The sequence below is a fragment of the Phacochoerus africanus genome, chromosome 7, assembly GCF_016906955.1.
Source record: "Phacochoerus africanus isolate WHEZ1 chromosome 7, ROS_Pafr_v1, whole genome shotgun sequence".
Classification (NCBI taxonomy): Eukaryota; Metazoa; Chordata; class Mammalia; order Artiodactyla; family Suidae; genus Phacochoerus; species Phacochoerus africanus.
The window spans coordinates 102,601,719-102,624,640 of record NC_062550.1 but is presented as its reverse complement, the minus strand read 5'-3'; the positions used below and the strand labels follow the sequence as shown (position 1 = coordinate 102,624,640).

General features: G+C 39.7%; 1 protein-coding gene across 5 annotated transcripts in view; it reads left to right on the top strand.

Moving 5' to 3' along the window:
- Positions 1-22,922, top strand: part of TMTC2 (transmembrane O-mannosyltransferase targeting cadherins 2) — a 415,894-nt gene that overhangs the window by 200,059 nt on the left and 192,913 nt on the right. For all 5 annotated transcript variants that reach the window (XM_047788345.1, XM_047788343.1, XM_047788342.1 and 2 more), the window contains exon 3: positions 5,061-5,889. In XM_047788345.1, coding sequence (XP_047644301.1) covers positions 5,061-5,889 — 829 coding nt within the window. The remainder of the gene's footprint in view (positions 1-5,060; positions 5,890-22,922) is intronic.

Here is a 22,922-nt window from a genome sequence, read left to right as displayed (position 1 = left end):
TACAGGTGTGTGTCTAGGACACAGTACAAGAGTGTCTGCCACGTAGAACAGCCTTGATGATCTGTTGAATGAACTGATGTATGTTTTTGCTCTTTAATTGCTATCTTTTTTCCAGTGCTTCCAGTCAAAGTTATACTCAGATCAAGTTTAAATTCCCCAGATTTTTGGAATGTCATCTTTGTGTGGTTTTTACTAGTTTTGACTTTCAAGTCTATGGTGGCAATTCATCAGAACTCCAATGCTTTATCTTGAAAACACTTGTGTTAAATCAATTTGATGCACCAAGCCAAGAACCAAAAATGCAGAAATACTGAGGCTACTCGTATGGCCATTGGGCTCCTAGTTGTAGCTCAGTAAAAATTTGTTAATTTCCTATAATCCGCACATCAGAGCCTAGGGACTAAAATTAATAAATAAAACCTTTCCAATGCCTTTTTTTTTAACACCTTATTTTTTAAAGTCATCTCCACAGGAATAGTGAATGTGAGATAAGAGGAGATCTTGAGTTTTATCAGGATCTCATTTTTATAGGTGATAATTTTGAACTAAATCTATGAGGGGGCATTAAAGAGATGTGAAAGTTGCAACTTCACACCTTGGCTACTGCTTTTTTATATATGAGCCCATCGGAAGGCCTTCGTAGCTCTTCTGCTTTAAGCATTTTAACATCCATTTTATTTTACCTGTCAGCTCAGTTTTCCTTTAATAATGTCATTTATTTGGCACTGGCAGAATTTACCATTAAGGTAGAATTAGTGTATGAGAGTGTGTCTTTAGTGTCTGTTTCTTCAGAACCTTAATGTCTCTTGATCATAGTTATTTTATCAGTTGTTTATATTGGAGACTGTATATGAAAATGTTTGAAAAGTGCTTCATAAATTAATGCTGGCCTTTTATTATTATGCTTTTACATTTTCAGCATTTTCTCAGCACTTAGCCTTCTGTAATATTTATTGTTGAATAGTTTTCATTACATCTGTACTTTGGAGCTCAGTGTATTTAAATATTCTTCCAGCATGATTAAAACTAGAATCATTTGATCGTATCTTTAATCTTAATGTTTGATTTTGATGACAGCTGATTAAAATTTAATATGATGATGCTTTTATTAAAAATTAATGAATAAAATAGTTTTGCCTTCTGACATGTCTATTTTAGGAATAATATAGAATTATGTAATCATTAAGCCTGACTTCTTCTGGAGTTTCACGACCAGCAAAGAAAGCAATTCCATTTCCTCTCCCCGTGGTTCTCTTAACTCCTTGTTTCTCTTGCCTGATTACAGCTGTTTTTCTAATTTATGCCCTCTTCCTTCCTCTCCTCCTCTCTGCTTCCCCCACCAGAAGATACTGTAATAGAATGACCCTAGTTACACTTAGAACAGTTAGTAAACACTTTAATGACAAAATGGACCTTTGGTGCAAATTCATAATTGAATTGATTTCCAGGATCTGCCTTCTTTGCAGTACCTTGATGCTTCACCTCATTTGTTTTTGTCACAGGATGATGTTTCTCTTATGTAATCTCAAACACTTACTTAGGTGATTGATCCAGCAAGTTACTACAACTTTTAATGTATGATTTTTGTGGGGTTTTTTGTTGTTGTTGTTGTTCTACAGTCAAATTGTAGGACTTTTGCTGGGTAGAATTTCAGAGGAGCAAAGAAATAGTTTGCAAAAGTTACACTTTGATGATAATGAATCTTCAAACGCTGCATTTTGCTAGGACGCCTGAAATTTAAAGATTGGTGATGCATGAACACGTTCCTTCCCCGACCATTAAAAATTCCACATAGCATTATGTGAGTGGATTTTGAGCGGAAAACTACCACACACGTTTTTAAAACACGGAGGCAGTTACTGCTGTGAATTTAGTGTTACTGTGATCTGATATTAATGAATAATTTCTCTTGGGAGCGTGTTTTTGAGTTTGAAGTACCTAAGAGGTCTGTGAGGGTGGAGATGAAGGGAAGTCGGGGTGGTGTCATTAGTATTTACTAATAATTTTACAAATCATGACCCTTGCTGAGATGATTAGGTTCAGAGTAGAGATAGAGCAGATGATCCAGAATGAGATCTGTGGTTTCCAGAAATTATTAGAGGTGGGATGAATGAGAGAGGGTCAGAGGAGCGGAGCCCAATGGAAGTTTAATGCAGCCATTGTTTTAATAGAAGTTACATTGCTTTGCAGACTAGGGTTCTTTTCTATTCTTTTCTTTTCTTTCTTCTGAGGCATAATTGATGTTTAGCACTAAAATTAGTTTTAGATATACTGCATAATGATTTGATATGCATTTATATTATATTACAAAATGAATACCACATTAAGTTTAGTTAATATCCATCACCACAAACACAAACAGCTCTGCTTTTTTTCCTGTAATAACATTTAAGATCTGCTCTCAGCAGCTTTCAAACATGCAGCACAATATTGTTAACTACAGTCACCAAGCTGTGCATTATATCCCCAGGACGCATTTATCTTAAAACTGAACCTTTATACCTTTTCACCACATTTATCCCATTACCCATGTTGTCCATCCCTCCAACTTCTGCTTCTGGCAACCACCAGTCTGTTCTCTTTATCTCTGAGTTCAGTGGCTGTTTTCATTTTTTTGTTTGTTTTATTTTGTTTTTTCAAGGTTCCACCAATAAGTGAGATCCTACGGTATTTGTCCTTCTCTGTCTTAATTGTTGCACTTAGTGTCTTGCTTTCAAGTTCCATCTGTGTTGTTGCAAATGGCAGGATTTTCTTTTTTATGGTTGAATAATATTCCAGTATACACACATAGCACATTTTCTTTATCCACTCATCCATCCCTTGATGGACACTTAGGTTGTTTCTATGTCTCGGCTCTTGTAAAGCTGCCGTGAACAGTGAACATGGGTGTGCAGGTATCTTTCAAGTTAGTGACTTTGTTTTCTTTGACCAATGCCCAGAAGTAGAACTATGGGGTCTACGGTAGTTCTATTATTAGGTTTTCGAGGAACCTCCGCACTGCTTCCCTTCGTACTCCACAGTTTATATTCTCACCAACAGTGCCAAAGGGGTCCTTTTTCCTTCCCTTTCTTGCCAACATTTGCCATGTCTTGTCTTTTTCTTGAGAGCCATCCTGACAGGTGTGAGGCGATTTCTCATTGTGGTTTGGATTTGCATTTCCCTGAGGATTCTGATGCTGTGTACTTGTTCACATACCTGTTGGCCATCTGTCTAGCTTCTCTGGAAAAATGCCTGTTCAGCTCTTCTGCTCATTTTTTGAATAGTTTGTTGTTGTTGTTGTTTTATTAAGTTGTATGCATTCTTTATATATTTTGTATATTAACCCGTTACCAGATACATGACTTACAAGTATTTTGTTTGTTAGTTTCCTTTGCTGTGCAGAAGCTTTTTAGTTTGATGTAGTTCCAGTTCTTTATGTTTACTTTTGTTGCCTACTATGGATGATTTTTGAAACTAAGTGCTTGTCGTGTTCTTTGTATGGTTCTAAGCACCTTTCTGAATGTGTTTGAGGAAGACCGTTCTCTATGGTGCCAGAATGTGCAGTGCAGTAAGAGGCCACATTTCCAGTGAATCGTTAGAGATGGGATGTGGTGTCCATCCTTCCCCCGCCCCCACTGCCTTTTCAGGACTTAAATTGTTTGAGGTCCCTAAATTCTTATTCGGGTTGAAAGAGTTTGCCAGAAATTTCTCATTAACAGGGATGCCCTTTAGCATTTTATTATTTTATTATTAAGTCATTTTATTTAAAAAAAATTATCATTGATAGGAAAATATGAGGATTCAGGAGAGCTGTTATTAAAGGTTTGCTGTCACTGAGGGTGCAGGGTCACAGATGAAATCCTGTTTTACAAGTTCTGCAAGGGGGCCATTGTAGACATCCTCTATCCAAAAGTAGGTTGTTGCTGTGAAACCTTTGTGAGTTGACATGGCATAAAGCAAAGAAGCCGTTACCTTAGGACACATCCTACTAACGGATGCACAAAATAAATGCAGATAAAGTGCAGATGCTCACACACAGTTTAAAGCTAAGGCGACCTGATGCCGAGTGTCGCTGCTGATGAAGGCGCTTGGCGGTGCCACTCTCCCTGCTTGGGCTTCACCCTGCCTCTGCAGACGGCTCCCTGCAAAAGCAAATGCGGATCCTGTTCTCAGTTTTCATCTATTTTTGTAGAAGTGAAAATCCTCTTTGCTTTTTGTTGTTGTTTTTGCTGAGGAAAAGTACTAATTTAGGTCTTTGGTAAAATCAAGGTGGCGTAAAGTGAACTTTGGAAAAGCAGGGGAAACCTGTAGCCAAATGCTATTTCCCCTTTGAGCCACCGAGCATTTTTTAGCAGACCTGCTCTTTGTGTTCCCCAGAATCTAAACTATAAAGTGAAAGAAGACATTTATTAGATGTCTACACCATCCCATATACAGTGCTAAGTACTCCCACACTGTGGTCCCATTTTCACCTGACACCAGTGCTGCGGGGGAAGTGTACTCAACCCGTTTTGCAGAGGTTAGGAAATGGAAGCTTTGGGTACTGGTATTTTAGAGAGGAACATGAAAAAATGTTAGTCATCAAAATTTATGTAGGGGAGTTCCTGTTGGGGCTTCTCCAACATAGCGTCCTTGAGGATGTGGGTTCCTTCCCTGGTCTAGCTCAGGTGGTTAAAGATCCCGTGTTGCCCTGGCAGGTTGAGGTGTGGGTGGAAGATGTGGCTTGGATCTGGTGTCGCTGTGGCTGTGGCATAGGCCGGCAGCAGCGGCTTCAACTCCACCCCTAGCTTAGGAACTTCCCTTAGCTGCGGGGTGGCCCGAAAAAAAGACAAGAAAAAAAAGACAAGCAAAAAAAGACAAGAAAAAAGTTATGTATGGAGTAGGATTCTATAGTCAATCTTTTTAAGCTTAAAACATCCGTAAGCATGTTGAAAGGAGATGGAAATGACGTCGTGTACTTGACACAGAATGCTGTGTTTTTAATTCTCCATGTAAAGATATTTTTCATCTCGCGATGTTAAGTGTTCCCATGCTGTATCGATGATGATCTTAATTTTTCCCCCCCTCTCTTTTGGTTTCAGAGGAAGAACTTGTCTCTTTTTCTCAGCATTAGTTTGTTAACGTTTTGGGGCACCTCCCTTTTGGGTGCCCGTTTATACTGGATGGGAAACAAACCACCGAGCTTCTCCAACTCTGACAACCCCGCCGCCGATTCGGATAGCCTCTTGGCTCGCACTCTCACCTTCTTGTACCTGCCAACCAAGAACCTTTGGCTCTTGCTCTGCCCGGACACTCTCAGTTTTGATTGGTCCATGGATGCCGTGCCTCTGCTCAAGACGATCTGTGATTGGAGAAACCTCCACACGGTGGCCTTCTATGCTGGACTCCTCCTCCTCGCCTACTACGGTTTGAAGAGCCCAAGAGGAGACCGAGAATGCAATGGGAAATTTGCAGCAAATGGCAAGCAGAATGCAAATGGACATAGCTGCCTTTCGGATGCGGAGTACCGGAACTCAGAGATTAAGCCCAGCTTTGCATCCAAAGTAGAAAATGGCATTAAAAATACTGCATCACAGAGAACCCAGCTTCCTTCTACCGAGAACATTGTTGTTCTGTCTTTGTCTTTGCTAATAATACCTTTTGTTCCTGCCACGAACCTGTTTTTCTATGTTGGCTTTGTCATTGCAGAGCGAGTATTGTATATTCCTAGTATGGGCTTCTGCCTCCTCATTACCGTGGGTGCCAGAGCCCTTTATGTCAAAGTCCAAAAGCGGTTTCTCAAGAGCTTGATTTTTTATGCCACAGCTACGTTAATTGTTTTCTATGGACTCAAGACGGCAATCAGGAACGGAGACTGGCAGAATGAGGAAATGCTGTATAGGTCAGGGATAAAAGTAAACCCAGCCAAAGGTAATATTTTCTTTTATGCTTTTGCCGGGACAGTTTACTCTTTCTGCCTTTTTGTGTCTTTCCTTCTTGCCTTAAAACACTGTGTTTGGATCTCCTAACCCCAAACTCCCAGTAGATGCAAACTTAATGCATTTGGAGTGAATAAGCAATGAGGTCCTGCTGTGTGGCACAGGGAACTACATCCAATCACTTGCGATGGAGCACGATGGAAGATACTATGAGCAAAAGAATGTGTGTGTGTGTGTGTGTGTGTGTATATATATATATATGTATAACTGGGTCACTTTGCATTACAGCAGAAATTGACAGAACTTTGTAAATCAACTATAATATAAAAAAACAAGCAGAAAAACAGTGTTAAGGAAGAAGAGGTTCTTTGATGCAATACTTATATCTTTTTATTTTATTTTTGTAAGAGAGGAGCAGTCCAACCATTTTAGAGACATCAAAATTCCACATTTGGAATAGGGAAGTGTTTTCCTGTGGTCCTGATTACATTTGTCCAGAGGCATTAGAGCTCCCTCCTGTTGTATAAAAATATTGACTCTCTTAAGAATTTAGCAAAAAGCTTGGTTTCCATTTTAGTATGCTGATATATTCATCATCTCTTTTCATCATGTCATAATAAAAGTCAGGTTATCCTGCTTAAGCATCCTTCAGCACTTCTGTTTGCCAAGCGTCGCTTGAGGAAACACCACGAGACGTACCCTGACATCTGCAGAAGATGTGCCAGAGGCAGGGCTACCTCTGACTCTTGGCATTGTGTCTGTAGGTGTCAGTGTGTGCTCGTGCAAGTGTGAGTCACCCTGAGCTTTGCAGAGTTGCAGTCATCTGTATTTGCCAAGCGGTTAGCACATTCTTCTTTGAGAGTCCTGAAGTCACTGAGGGAAATAAACCTTTCACTCCACAGTGAGAATATTGAGCATATTTTGCATTATCACTTTAGATTGAGAAAATTGTTTTAGCAAATCCCAGAATCTATTGCGAGAGTAGAAAGTAGCCTTGAAACCATAAATGAGTCATCAAACGCTGTTCACAGCGATTTTTTTTTCTGGTTTAGGCAATGGAATGATGGTAGAAGCTAGAGAACAGTTGAATGAAAGTAAGTGTACATTTTAAGTACAGAAATATATCATAGTAATAGTGCCAGAGTCTTGGTCTTCATAAGCCACTTTAGTGACTTATCTTTCAAATTATGGCTGCTTGCATAGCATTTGAACTGGGCTTTTTCTACGTTTCCCCACATTCAAATACTGAATGTGTGAAACTCTTCCTAATGAATGGAATGGCCTGTGATATATATCAAAATGTGTAGCCAAAGATCTAGATGCCCCAGAAACAGCTCTGACATCCCTCTCTGACTACCAATGAAGACAAGTGTTCAGTGAGCAACTACACATTTATTTAAGCCAAGGGACTAATTGTTGGTACTTATTATGCTGAATAGATTGTAGAGATTTTAATGGGAATAGAAACATTAGAATTGAGCTAGTACATAGTATACCAGTTCCTCAATTCTCATGGAAAAATTTTTACCATACAATTTTTGTAGGTCGTGAGTACTGAACAGTTTATTGCATATGCCTGAACCCACATCTTCCTGTAAAATTATTGCAATCAGTTCTCACAGAATGCTCTTCAGTGGTTTTCCTTTACTGCTGTGTGTAGGTATATAAAGCAAGGCCCTGTTGCCAGGTTCTTTTCCTGCTGTTTACAAGAGGTACATGGTAAGGAATTAAAAGAAAAACTCCAGCATCCTAATTTTATAGCAGGGTTGTTCTAAAGATTTACTATGCATTGGTTAAGTTGCAGGTTACACTGCAGTGACAAAGAGCCAAAGTAACCGTGGCTTAAAGAAGATAGAAGCTTTATTCTTTCGTGTAATATCTGAGCATGTGCAGTCCAGCGCTGATAAGATGGCGCCATGGGCTTTCTGGAACCCGGCTCCTTTGCTTTTGTTCCCTTGCCATCTTAGTGGTGTCACCCTCTCCAAGCGGTCCAAGATGCCTCTTTATCACATCAGCACTTCAGCTAACAGGAAGAGGGAGAGAAAGGGTCCATGGTGGGTGTACCCATGCTCCCTAAGAGCGTATCGCGGGCATTGCCACACCACACTTCCTCCCAGACAATCGGCCACACCTAGCTGCAAGGAAGGCTGGGAAACTTTATCTTTATTCTGAGAAGCCAAGAACCGAGCCAACTTTTATTGCTCTAGAGGAAGGGGAGGAGAGATACTGAGATGCTAGCATAAGGAGCAGTCTCTGTCCCAGTGTAGGCAAAAGCATCTTGTAAACTCCTAGATATTCTCCAGCACTAGCTACCATACTGTTGACAGTTAAGATTCTGATTTTGCTGAAGTTCTTCTGGTGACATGGGTAAGCTGATTGATCCTTTCCACATTCATCCATTCACTCAGGGAAACAATTATTAAGCATGTCTTTTGCTTCCGATGTATTTCCCTATCTACTTCCTAATATTTAAGAAGGGCTATAGTATTTAGGGACTCCAAATACTGTTAGGTAAGTGAACACACAGCTGACCAGTAGCATAAGTCCTTTATGACATGAAAAATCGAATTCCTGACCAACCCTTTCCCAACCTGCACCCCAGCCACCTGCGTTACTTACAGCATTTACCATGTCAGTTGATGGCAACTCCATTTTCTCAAAAGCGCTAACTAACGCTTAGGAGTCTTCCATGCTTTGCCCTTTTTCTTTTCACTCTCCATCATTTCATCAAGCAAATCCTCTGTCTTCAAAAGGACACGCAGGACATAGAACCTTTTACCACCTCCACTGGTACCATCATGGCCCACGCTGCCATCATCCTTCAGTGAATTTTAAGCAAGTCTCTAAGGCGATCTCCGTGCCTCTCTTTTCTTGCCTTTTAGCATGGCTTTTAATGTTTTGTTGAGCATCAAACGTGATGTATCAGGTAAGAGGAACTTAGATAAATAGGCTTAATGTGCGTTTTAAGGTTAGTCTGGCTCTGCATGGGGTATAGGTTCAACATTTGCTGTAGCTGGAGGTGCCAGAGGCTCATTTTTCCCTGATGTCTTGCCAGTTTCTTGGCTCTTCAGTGTGAGAACCTGGTGGGGGTCTTTGGAGGTAAAACCCACCCAAGAGCACAGGTCTCTGGCTGTGACTCCCAGGAGTTTCTCACTCTCTCTTAAGCTCTTCCACATTCAGCTCCCGGCAGCTCTCCTCAAAATTGCCAGGGACTTGTTCCTGTCAGTTTCTGTTCCAGGTCATCTCATCTCTGTGTGACTGGATTTTCCTGTCTCTTCAGATTCCAGAGTGAAGGTTTGAGGTTTGCCCTGTGCCTTCCATTCACTGATGCTTCCAAGATAAGTCTTTGCTCCCCAAGGGAGTCTCCCCTCTGTCTCCTCCACCTGCTTTGGTCCAGTGTTGCATTATCATGAAGGTGCTTCATGGAAAATGTCTACCTTTACAAAACTGCAGCGGTTCCTCTGCTTCTGCCTTTCCTAGTGTTCCCTCCTCTTTCCGTGGTTTGTTTCCCCCATAACACTGAGGATCCTTTGGCATACTATATTTTCCACGTTTTCATGTTTCCTGGATGAGTGTGTTATCAGTGTACACTAAAATGTATGGCACAAGAAGCCAGGGAGTTGTCCATTTGTTTAATGCTATATACGTAGTGACTACGACAGTGCCTGGTAGAGAGAAAGTATTCGGTAATGAACCCATTGGTGGAAAAATGTCAGTCATAATCCTTCTCCTTAAAGAGTTTATAGAATCTGCTTAGAGATAAGATGTACGTACAGTAAAGGAAGTGCAAGTGCACACCAGGCTGTTGATACACCAGGGACTGAGGAGTTTTCAGTGGTAGCAGAGACAGCGTTGAGAGTGGAGTTAGTTGTGCCCTCCATGACTGCCTTCTATGACTTGTCCTTCCGTGTGGATACAAGGCAGAACTTTTAAAATCCAGATTTCTTATTTTTTCTATTTACATGCTAATGATATAGTTCTGGCTACAGTTCCTTCCTTAGTAATTAGGAGATTGGTAGTCATCTTCCTTAAGGTAGATTTTTCTTAGTCTGTAATGTTATTTGATCCTAGAATAAAGATTAAAAACCCTTGGGAGTTCCTGTTGTGGTATAGTGGAAACAAACCCAACTAGTATCCGTGAGGACGTGGGTTTGATCCCTGGCCCCATTTAGTGGGTTAAGGATCCAGCGTTGCCTTGAGCTGTGGTGTAGGTCGCAGACGTGGCTTCGATCTGGCATTGCTGTGGGTGTGGCGGAGGCTGGAAGCTGTAGTTTCAATTTGACCTCTAGCCTGGGAACTTCCATGTGCTGCAAGTGCGGCTCTAAAAAAATAAAAATGAAAACCTTTTAAAGCTAGACTTTCTGAGATTACAGTTATTCCATTAAGTTCATTTTTCCCTCCTCTTTGGGAAGCCTTTGCAAATTTTGGAGTACTTTAACAGAATATGATCTTAAGCCACATGGAGCACTATACATGAAAGCTGCTGCCTTTAGGAACGGGTCTTGCAGACAGCTGCCAGTCATAAACTGATTGGATGCAAATGATGCTGGGTAGATCCTGTCACAGTGACTGTGTTGGTAATGTATAGATTAAATATAGGTAACGGAAGGAGAAGTGATCGCTGATTTGGACTACATAAACCGAAAGTCCTACCTCACCATGTGGTTGGTAATGTCAGGAAAATACTAGACATGGTTGGTTGCTGTAGTTTGCTGATTTCACAATGACTTCGTGTTTTCGTGCTTAAGAAGGAGGAAATTTTCTCTGATGATTGCTTTAATGAGCAAGCCACATAAGAGTTGGAAGGGATTTTTTTTTAAGTGTGTGTTTAAAAAATACCATGTTCTGTAGAACTATATTGATTAGTATTTGCTTACAAAATGCATTTCTTAATTCATTACAAAGTGGTTAAATGTATCATCACTTTTCTTCTTGGCCTCTAGCCTCATCTAAATACCCATGTGTCTTTGGCTCTTGGAGAATTTGGCATCATTGACTTCTGCCGCTATGGCTTTCAAGGTGTGCAACATAATTTTGACTGTCTTTTTCTCATTTTCCACAGAGCTCTTTTGTATGGTTTTGCCTCCTCCCCAAATTGATTTATTCTTCAAGTTTCTGTCCAAAGACTGCCTTCGTTTTCCTTTCTTTATAGAGTCTAGAGCTCTGCCTGGTTTATAGGACAGGGTCGATTCATGTGTCCTTGAATTTCTAAGTTATTTTCTCCGTGACTTTATGTCTACATGGAATTTCTCTCCACCTGGATGATTTGTCTGCATCTCAAGCTCATCACCAGTCTTCCCCACAACCGCCTACTCACTGACTTCCTTATTAGTTAAGGTCAAAGGCATAGACTAACGAAGTTATAGATAAACAGATCGGTGAGCGCATATACATAAAAAAGAATGATAACATGTAGGCAAGATATCTGGTATACTAAAAGGCATTTACTCTGTTTTTCAAGTTATACATTTACGATCAACTCAGCTCTTTAGAAGGGTAGGCGTATTAACTCTCTATCAGTTTGCTTTAGAGAGTATATGACTGTGACTTTTAATCGTTTGGAAATAGTTTCTTAAAATAATTAGGAACAGTTAGGCAGGGTTTGTCCTAGGAAGATTTCACAAGGTAATGTTTATGTTAAAGTCTGTTTCTAATGTCTGTGTGAATTGTTAGACATAAAGATGTGTGTGTGGTGATGCGCATGTTTGAAACTCCAAAGGCGATTGCTGACACCTTCCATATTCAGCCCATCCTTATGCAAATGACAAGTATTGCCCATTTAGATACAGAACAGCAGACAGTAAGTAGTTCTTTCAGCCATGCAACGTTTGAGAGTTTTTCTTTTTTCCTGGATTTCTGGACAATTGATAGTTCTATTTTAACTTCATGTGGTTGCAGCGTTCAAGAAACAGCTATGTTGAAGGCATATCATTTGATGCAGGAAACAATTCAACATTTCAGTGAAATTTAAACCTCAGTCATGTGAAACTTGACTAATTCCTTGTGGATTTTATGGTCTGAGTTTTTGATCACATCTCATTGACTATATTCTTTAACTATGGGGTATTGCAATTAACCAGCTAGCTTTGAGATTGTGTAATAAATTTTATTGTATTTCTTAGATAATTTGTCATGTTACTTCTGAAGCAAGATGAAAACATTTCAAAAGAGAGTCATATTTATATAAAAAATACAATTTAGCAGTTGAGTCAGTTAGGAAAACCAGCCTAATGTTTTATAAGACTGGCTGGCCTGAGTTAAAAAGCTGTAAAACACAGATTTTTTTTTTTTTTTTTTTGCTTATGGAGGTTACCAGGCTAGGGGTCCAATCAAGCAATAGCTGCCAGCCTACACCACAGCCACAGCAACATCAGATCCAAGCTGTGTCTGCGACCTCCACCACAGCTCTCGGCAACGCTGGATCCTTAACCCACTGAGCAAGGACAAGGATCAAACCCACAACCTCGTGGTTCCAAGTCGGATTCGTTTCCACTGCGCCACCATGGGAACTCCCAGATTTTGTTTTTAACAGAGAAATGTGATAGGAGATATTGAGCTAAAAGGCCCCCCAAAAAGGCTGATGGAGAGAAAAATTAAACAAAGTGGAATCTGGCTTCTCTACGGTAAAGAAATTCTGTGCTTCTCTCAGTTTGTCTCTTCTCTTTTGAGTAGAAAAAATATGTATAAAAGAATGGGGCTGACAAGAATAAAATGAGTATGTTTCATTGGCTCAACCAACAGTTAAAGAAGTCAATATGCTGAATTGTCAAGGTCCCTGTTAAACATTTGATTCTTGTGAAAATCCACTGTGTTTGTTTCTCAGTTGAGACAGAGTAAGTCACAGTAATTCAAAAGCAGGTGGTTTCCTTGCCTCTAAGAATGGAGTGAAACATAAATCTTTTCTTCATTTCCAGCTCTAACACCTACAAGTACAGTTGTGTAGGAAAAAATACCGGCCCGTAACAGACTCAGTGAAAATGATTCGATGGTGTGTTACGGATGAAGCAGGTGACTGACTTGCTAGCTTCTCTTTGAGATTGTCCGTAACAAAGCTTTGAGAATGTTTATGAGTTTTGAAAACCCTCAAACCTCAAATTAGTATTGCCTTAGGTTGAATGTATTTACCAGTTGTTCTATTTCAAAGGAACTGGACCTCACCTATCAGTAAAATAGGTATGAAGGTATATTATTCTGATTTCCCTATTAGTTTTTATATTTGATTCTTAAAATTCTCTAACATTTATTTGCCTGTCTTTTATTAAATACATGTGAAATATATCATTCATTGAGAAATATATACACACATATCATATATACTGCATAAAGAAAGCTATTAAAAGAAAGACCCATTTCACAGATTAAGGAACAGCTCTTACCAGTGTTACGGATGCCGGCCCCCCCCCCCCTGCACATCTCTCCTTATTTCACAGCTTTGTTTCTTTCATTTGGGTTCTTATTTCTTACTGAAACCCCCATTACACTGTCAAACCGAAGTGATGGCAGCAAGATTTTTGTTTCATTCTTGTTGAAATAGGAATGTTTTAAATGTTTCACCATTAATTATGCATATTTTATAGATTTTTCAGTAGACAGCTTTTATCAGTAGAGTTTTCTTATTTCTCATTTAAGATCTATTTTTTGGAATTAATACCGATAACGATTTAATACTGATAATAATAGGGCCCTCCCCCATTAAACCTTTTATGTTAGTGATTTATATTCATGGATTTTCTAATGTTGAACCTCCTTAGAATTCCTGGAATTAAGCCCAAGAATTACTTATTGGGTTTTTTTTTTTTTGTCTTTTTTGCTATTTCTTGGGCCGCTCCCGCGGCATATGGAGGTTCCCAGGCTAGGGGTCCAATCGGAGCTGTAGCTGCCGGCCTACACCAGAGCCACAGCAACACGGGATCTGAGCCGAGTCTGCAACCTACACCACAGCTCACGGCAACGCCGGATGCCGGATCGTTAACCCACTGAGCAAGGGCAGGGACCAAACCCGCAACCTCATGGTTCCTAGTCGGATTCGTCAACCACTGCGCCACGACGGGAACTCCCCAAGAATTACTTATAATGTATTTTCATATTTATATTCTTCTAAATTTGGTTTTCACCCATGTTCCTGAGTGAGAGTGACCTGTCCTTTGAGGGGCCTTGAGTTTGTGTGGCTTCTCCCATTTGTCGTAGCTCAAATCCTAAGCCCTGGTAGCCTCGTTTTGCAGCCATGTGCGGGGCGAATGCCACCTCGGGAACTGTTTAACCTTGTGGATCCCTGCTTTTGAGCAGTTTCTAGGCTTGGGATTCCCCTTCCTTTCCCACCAATTAATACATGCATTAACGAGTATTTGCATTTCCCATCCAGCATTTTTATGTGCCCGGGATGAGGAGGAAGTCTCTGGGCCGTGAGTGTCATCCTCCTGCCAGAAAGAGAAACCTAAGATAGATCCTTAAGCCTGGCATCTATTAAGGAATCGGTTAGCTCTGTTAGAAGTTATCTTTGAGAATAGAGTTGTTTGTTTAAGACGTAGCTGATATTTTTGAAATTTAAAATTTTCCTTCAATCAAAGAGAACCGCACTGCTGAAGTAAGCTAAAACGTATGCTGGAGAACTGTCTCAGGCAAAGTCGCATGACAGGGATGTGGCTCTCATAAAATACACAAGGGTGAGAATGTGTTTGTTTTCTGCTATAATATAAACTTACAGATGAGGTCACAGAGCATCTTTGCAAGAAGACAAACGCACGTTTTTTAGTGTTGCCTTATTTCGCAGGCACACCTATTGCTGGTGACTGTGGAAGTCGAGGGAAATTCCAGTGATATCTCAAGGGGTTATGGAAAAATCTGAGATGCTCCGAGTCGTATAATTACTGAAAAAGGCTTGGCTATAGAGGACTGTTTCTATGTAACTATGGGAAGATAGCTAAAGCAAAGTGTGAGCTCTATTTTTATGCAGATGGGTATAAATTAGAAATCTCATTCTTTTAGCTTTTATGCGTATGAGTGTTAAATTTGTTTGTAATTTAACAATATGAATCTTATCATCCAGAGGGATCTAGCAGGAACATATATATGTGTTTATTAAAAAATTAAGGATCAAGGCGTTCCCGTCGTGGCTCAGTGGTTAGCGAATCCGACTAGGAACCATAAGGTTGAGGGTTTGATCCTTGGCCTAGCTCAGTGGGTTAAGGATCCGATGTGGCCATGAGCTGTGGTGTAGATCACAGACATGGCTCAGATCTGGCATTGCTGTGGTTGTGGTGTAGGTCTCAGATGCAGCTCGGATCTGATGTTGCTGTGGCTGTGGTGGAGGCCGGCGGCTGTAGCCCCCATTAGACCCCTAGCCTGGGAACCTCCACATGCCACAGGTGCGGCCCTAAGAATAAAAAAAAAAAAAAAATTAAGGATCGAAACTGAAAATTTTTGTTTGTGTTTGTTTTTTTTTGGGGGGGGGCTAGATTCCCATGCTAGGGGTCGAATCAGAGCTGTAGCTGCCGGCCTACGCCACAGCCATAGCAACGCTAGATCCTAGCTGCATCTGCTGCCTACACCACAGCTCATGGCAACACCAGATTCTTAACCCACCGAGAGAGGCCAGGGATCGAACCTGTGTCCTCATGGATGCTAGTCAGTTTTGTTTCCACTGAGCCACAACGGGAACTCCATTTCTATTTTTGGAGTTTCAGATTGTCTGCTTGACAATTTGATTTAAAAATGGTAATGCTTAACAAGTAAGAAACCACAATCTGATTTGATTAAATAATAAAGAGAAACAAACATACACACACACACACAAATCCCTTCTTGAGGGCAGACTATAATAGAGGCTTTATGGTACCTTGTATTTAGGGTTCTAAATCCCAATAATGCCAGCTGCCACTCTGAACATGTGTTCAGTCATCTTAAAACAGCGTAATTCGATTCCTTCGTGTAAAACACCATGGGATCTTATTAAAATATCAACATTTTTATCTTTGGGGGGAGTTGTGTAGGCGTCCATTTTAATTAGGAGAGCTTTCTCTCTAGTTATTTTAAGTTTAGAAAGAAGGAACTGGATTAGATACGAGATACAATAGCTGAGAGTCAGATTTTGACAGGAACAGATAACTGAGCTATCAATGAACTTTATTCCTTAAAATGCAGTTCTTTGCCTGGATGGCAGAGACTTGCAATCTTACTATGTTTGGGGCTTGATGTTTTACAACTGGGATTTTGTATAATAAAGAAGTGTGATCAACACTTTTTTTTTTCCTCTTCCTCTCTTCTCTTTCCTTAGGAGAAGAGGAAATTTCTCAAGTTAAATATCAAAAGAGTACCAGCAGAGACGAGATTGGAGATATTTTGCAATAATGTCTGTTTTTACTTTAGAAGTTGGCTTAGTCTCTTCGGGTTTTACAGATAAGCTTTGGTGGTTTGCAGTCCTGGTGTAGAATACCTCATTTCTCTCCTTCGTCTGTTTTCAAGTAGTCTGAGTATTTTCCAAGGATGGCTTCAAGTCATGTTCATGCGAGTGGTTAAAATTGAATGGTGTTGTCCAGATTCGTGTGAGTGTTGAAAAGCAGCTTTAAAGTGGAGATGAGTTTCTGGGCTTCCGTAAAAAAAGCATGAGCCTGTTAATTACTGATAGTGTACAAATCCATATGTTGTGCATTTTTCTAATCTCCAATCACAATGATACATTTGAGATTATGTTTGCTCCTGGATTTCTCTTATTAGGACGTGATGGTACAGGATTTAAAGGATCTCTTTTGTTCTTACACCTGAGGGCAGTGATTTTGAGACAGTTTTTTTTTTTGCGTAGGTGACACAGTCACTCAAGTTCTTGGTGTGCCATGCCTTTGTGCTCCGTGGTGTGATTCCAGAAGAAAGAGGCTTCTGTGGTCCTTTGCTTGGGGACCTGCGTGCTTTAGTCATGGCTGTTGGTTCTCAGCTTCTTTTTAAATGGAGCCTGCAGTAGGTATTTACTTTTGAGGTTTTAAGTTAAAAGTGTAGGCTGGAAGAAGTATATCCTAACCCCAATCCTGATGATTTCATAGGAAAATACAGCTTCTCTATGGGTTTTCATCAGCCCGAAATGTAAATTATTGGAATGTCCACATAATTTAGGCCGCATGGGTGGAATATATGGATAATGCTTCTACAACCACATATCTCGTCATAACTTCTAGCTGGTAATCTTCATTAATCACTAATATGTGTCCTGTGGTTGTGGTTGGTATAAAAGATGCTTTCATGGCCCCTGAGAATTTTCTGTGGGGATCCAATCTAGTTAAGATTAGAGCTTTAGGAAAATGGGCCAGCCCTTCTCTTTCTTCTGATGCTCAACCGATGAGACGATGTTATTTTAGGTAATTGACCTTCTGGCTCTTCCTTTCCTTTTACCCCTCTGTGTACTAGCTTCCAGTCACTATTTGGAAGCATGCTTTTCTGAGTTGTATGTTTTAAGATGGTTAAATGAGTCACGGCACTCTTTGTTCCAGTACTCTGTGTTTCGAGTGACGTCAGAATGCCTCATCCAAATGCACAGCCTTTGAAGAACCCTCATCTAGCGGTACTGTAGCAACAAAAAAGCTGAACCTCCCTCTTTTTTTTCTCTTGCACATTGTTGGCTGAATGTACAAAAGGAAATACATTCAAATGACAGTTGCCTAAGATTTGTGCATGTAGCAAAGGTAATTGATAGTTTTAGAAATTTATTGCAGTCATTTTGTGGTTAATTTTTCCTTTCTTCTCACTAATATTTGTGATTTTGTTCCTCACATAAATATTTTATTCTTGACATTTGTATTTTTCCTGGTCATTTCTTACTCTGGAAAGTGCCCTTTCCTCCAGTCTTAACTCACTTTTCCAACGTTTAACACGAGCTCCTAAGTTGAAAGTGACTGTCCAAAATTAATATGTCGAAGTTAATGTAGGGTATAAAAGGTGTTCTGATGTACTGCATTTCCGATGTACTACATTTTTCTCTTAGGGGCAGATTTTTTAAAAGTAAAATGTAATCTTTATGATTTTTGTATTTTTCTTGTCTTAAAAGTGGCTTCGATAGTATTTCATGTTGCTTTGAGCGTTCTTTTTCTTGGCCTGGATTGTCTTGGAAATGAACTTCTCAATAGCATGCCCATGGGCACTGAATAGAGCAGATGTACCCTAAAAGTGAATACCTAACCATTTATGCTCTTTATGGATGATAATCTGTTAGTGACATATTATTCCTTTCCCATAATACTATACTTTGCGGAGAGTTATACCTCTGTTATCTTATTTAATCATCGCAGTGCAGCTGGAGTTTCACTTGGGCAAGCTTTGTTACACCTGTTTTACAAATGAGAAACTGAGAGAGAGGCAAAAGGCTGAGGGAGAAAAGACCATCACGGTAAAGGAGGGCAGGCGCTGCAGCGAGGTAGGTGCGGGGCTGATCCTCACCCAGGCCTTGGATACCTGTTGGCACAGCCTCTGTGAGCCTCTAGGGGCTGATCTGTGCAGTGAGTATAGCAGTAGCGCCGTGGGGGACAGACCGGGGGTAGCCTCCCCTTGCCCAGGATTTGGTCTGTAGTACATGTTGACTCCCTTTTGCTAATGAGAAGTAAAGAGTTCGGTAATTTACTTCCTGCACCCAGATCTAAGTGGCAATGGAACTAGATGTGAAAGCTTAGCTTTGGGGTGCTTTGTTTTCTGCTTCCTCATCACATTTCCTTTTAGTTGACCTGTAGTGGGAAACTAACCTGGGGCTGTTAGATGTTGGGGACCCACTTAAAGGGTGACAGGAGTCACTATGAGATAAAGTAGATTATGAGGCCAGGCTATAAAACAGCCAAAGAGGGAATTTTGTTTTTAAATCCCCCCACCGCCGCCCCCCCGCCCCTGGAGTTGTTGAGAATACCGGAACTCTTCCCTTTTCTCAGAGTTCTTCACCATTGAGAACTGAGCCATGCGCAAAGCCAGCCAAATGTGACAGAGGCAAGCCGTTGGAGGTTCCCTGGGACACTTCTATTTCTGTTAGGAAATCCCAAACAACTCAACTTCTCTTTATAATTTGCAATCAATCAGTGGTCCTGGCTGAATGACTTCATGGGCTAAGAGGTTGGCTGATACAGGGAATTTCTGATGAGTCTTTCCTGCATCAGTATGTATGTGTTTTATATCAACAGGGTCACTATTTGTGGTGTATGCCAATTCTGTGTTCACCGAGTGTCTTATATTGACTGCTTTCACCAGTGTTAACAGAGAAGGGTCTGTTGGTAAGATCTGAGGAGTGCCTCAAAGCTCAGGTACTTCGGAATTCTTCCCCCTCGTCCAGTCCTTTTGTTGTAAACACAATTGTATTTACTATCTTCATATATAATACTGTGCATATTGCTCTTAGAAAGGGACATGGAGCCAATTTTTTGTTTGGTTTTGATGGAGAGGCCATGGGAAAAATTCTGAGCACTGATGGGAAATGAATGAGTGAAGGCAGGCACGGGTAAGACCCAGCTTGGTGAACAATGTGTGGTTCTAATAACAGGCCCTGAACTACGGATGTGGGAATGCTCATGGTCAAAGTCAGAATATAGTAGAGAGTGCAGATGATAAAATGCTAGGGCATAACCCTAAGTAGGTTAAAACAGCAGCAACAACAAAACGGCACTGAATTGTATATGTGGAGATTGCAATTATATAATTGACAATTGTTGTAGTGACTAACAATGGTGTCAAGATAATATTAACATATTATTGCAATACTAAATTTTATTTTTTTGTTGTTTTTAATACTTTTTTCCCTTATTAGGAATAAATTTATTTTCAGGTCCATCTGAGTAACCAAAGGTAGGAAAACAAGAGTTATAGTCGTATATTATAAAATTGCTATAATTAGGATAACAGAAAAGCATATAGTATATGTAGTCTGGTATCACACAAATCATAATTCTTAAATTATGTCTACTTTTTCCACGTAACATTTTAAGGAGACAATTTTTTTTTTTTTATCCATTCAACATTATGTTCTTTTCTGTCCTAATCCAAGGTATAATTACTTTAGTAAAAATAAATTCTTGTAGGCTTGTAAGGGCTCTTAGTTCCCTGGAGTCATATGAAGGGACTATCATATAATTCCTAAGAAGCCCAGGCTGCAAATGTTGACCCTCTTACAATCTCTATTAATAGAGGGAGTGGAATGCATTCTGGACGAAAAGACAAATACAAACAAAAAGCCCATTCACACTTATCTCAAGTTTCATGCAGTTAAGTAGCTCTTTTTCCCCTCCCTCTGCTTCCTTTTTTCTTTTTTCCCTCTTCGTTGAGGTTAGAAAGTTTAACCTCATTATTCTTTATATTTTCAAATGACAGTTCTCTAACTTAACATCTTTGGAACACATCTGAAGTCCAAGTGTCCTCTGGTGATGAAAAGCAAAGGCTTTGGAACCAAACAGACACAACGTTTCGCTCCACTGGCTTTGAAGTGTCCCTTTCTCGGAGGCACAGTGTCTTCATCCAGTACCAACTGGACGATGGCTTTTGTTAGGTGGATTAAAAGGGTTCAGATAAACATAACACGTAGCCCCCAAATAGGTCTATAATCTGAACAAAAACAAATCTTATCAGATACACTAGGCACTCCTGAATTTATCTTCTTTTGCAGCCAGTCTGGTTTCGAGAACTGGCAAGATTTCAACATGTAACCCTTTTTGGGTGGTAGCGTTGTGATTTCAAACAAGCAACTCGGGAGGAAGCAAGATTTAGGGTTTATCACCTTATTTAAAGCAATGAAATGTCTCATTTTTGCCAGATCTTTACATAGAACTTGATACTGGGAACCAAGGCATATGTTACAAGTTCGGAGGCCCAGATAAATGATCGCTGAAGGCGGAAGTCAAAGATGAGAGGTCTTGCTGACTGTGGTGGCTGTGTTCTCAGTGCACCAGTGAAATGAAGGCTGGCTTGATACCCTTGAGGCATAATTACTTGCCTGCATATTAAGTAGTTAAGATTTTAATATCAGTATTGAGATTCATTCATCCTGTTAGCTAATTTTTCAAAGAGCAATGCAGGCCATAATCATAAGAAAATTATTGCAACTTTTTTATAGTAAGTGAATATAAATATCTTCAAACTTTTAGTATCAAGTAAACAATATTCTTTACATGCCTGCTTAAATCACCCTGCATTGATTTCGAAAGATAGGTCAAGAGCTATGAAATTGCAGTGGTTACTTGAGAGTACATATGCATTTCTAGGCTTAGAACTATTGCATTTGAATGACGGCCTTGAACGAATTTTGGAGAGAATCATTGTTGTATATCACTTGTAACATTTCTCGAAGGAGTTCACCTTCAGTTTTCTCTTTAGAAGCACTTTTGCACGATGGGAAAATTTAGTTGTTTTTCTGCCTTTCAAAGAACATAAAATAAACGGTGGCAGATTGTGGACTAAGTACAAGGGGAGCTTTCTTTGCGAATTAAGGTCAAGTTTCTTTGTAAGTGGATACCTTTTAGATGCAGTTAAATATCCATGTGAAGGGCCTTTGGGATATGAGTTATTCTTGCATCTTTGCTTCCTGGTTTTTTTTTTTTTAATGAGAAATTTTGTTTCTTCTTGAAAATAAAATAACTTTGCAGATGAGATTTCCTAAAGCTTATCTGGTGATATCCAGACATATCTGTTTACTTTTCCTTCAGTTGAATCAGCATATATGCCTAGTCCTATGAAATAGGTCATGTACTTGGTAAACAAGGCTTTTTAAATATCTCTGTCACGTGGAAGACATCTTCAGGGCATTTACGAATTCTTGATGAATGTACCTAAATCCCCAGTGTCTTTGAGCAACAACCATATGTCTACATAGGTAGAGTGTATTCTATTTCCATTGCATTAACTAGAAAATGTGACATTGAAAATTACATTCCCAAAGACAGGTACAACACAGTACATTTTTGGCATTTATGTTTCTGTGGTATGGAAAATACATTATGAAGCATGGGTACCAGATAGCTTTAGTTTGTTGTTTCTGGAGTATTTTGCCCCTAGCACTTCTGAGGGGATGATTCATTTGGATAATTTATTTTGTTTTCATATTACACTCTAGTCCCTCAATTAACTATGTGAAAATATTGGGTATTGTAATGTGTTCTTCTGCTTGGTATTCGGACTCCGTATTGAGAGGGAGATTCTGACACCTTCAGCCAGATCTGGTTCTTCCGTGTCATTAGCTTGGCAATTTGGGGAGTTAACTTGTTTTCTCATCAATGAAAGAGGTATAGTGATGTACCTGAAATGTTATTATTTGTTTAAATAAATTCCGAACACTGCCAAGCATCAAATAAACTAAATAAATGAAAGTACTATTTAAAAAAAAACAACTTTTTTTTGGCTTCCCTATGGCCTATGGAGTTCCCTGGCTACTATCAGAGCTGAGCCTCTGTTATGACCTGAGCCACTGTGCCGGCCCGGGGATCGAACCTGAGTCCTTGCACTGCAGGGATGCTGCTGATCCTGTCGCGCTGCGGTGGGAACTCCCTATTATGACTTTGATTATCATAATATGCATATATGTTTATTCCTTCTCCACGGTCCCTGCTCCCTTCACCCTTTCTTCTCTTTTTCTCCACCAAGGCTCATAGGGCTGCAAGTTAAGCCAATGAGATGGAACAGTAGTCCCGCAATTAGACCAGCTTCTTATAACATTCATTTAGTCAAACAACAGGGATAAAATGAGTTTTCTGAATATTTTGAAGCACTGTTGGGAAAAGCTTTCAAAAATTACATTGAGATTTTAAAATAAATTAATTACATGTTTTTAAACTGCAAATAAGTGCTTTATTATCTCCATAGTTTTATGTGTGCATTGGATTTATTTGGGCACAGTGTATTAAAACACAGACTTTAAAAAAAGAGATTTTTTTTTTTTTTTTTAGGCTTCATTACAATTTCTTGGAGGAATTTCAGGGATTTTATTCCAATAAAACTACTTTTAAAAGATCACTACATGAAATGAATGCATCAATAAAATATATGGGCTTAAAAATGTAAAAAATGTAAATGACATTAAAT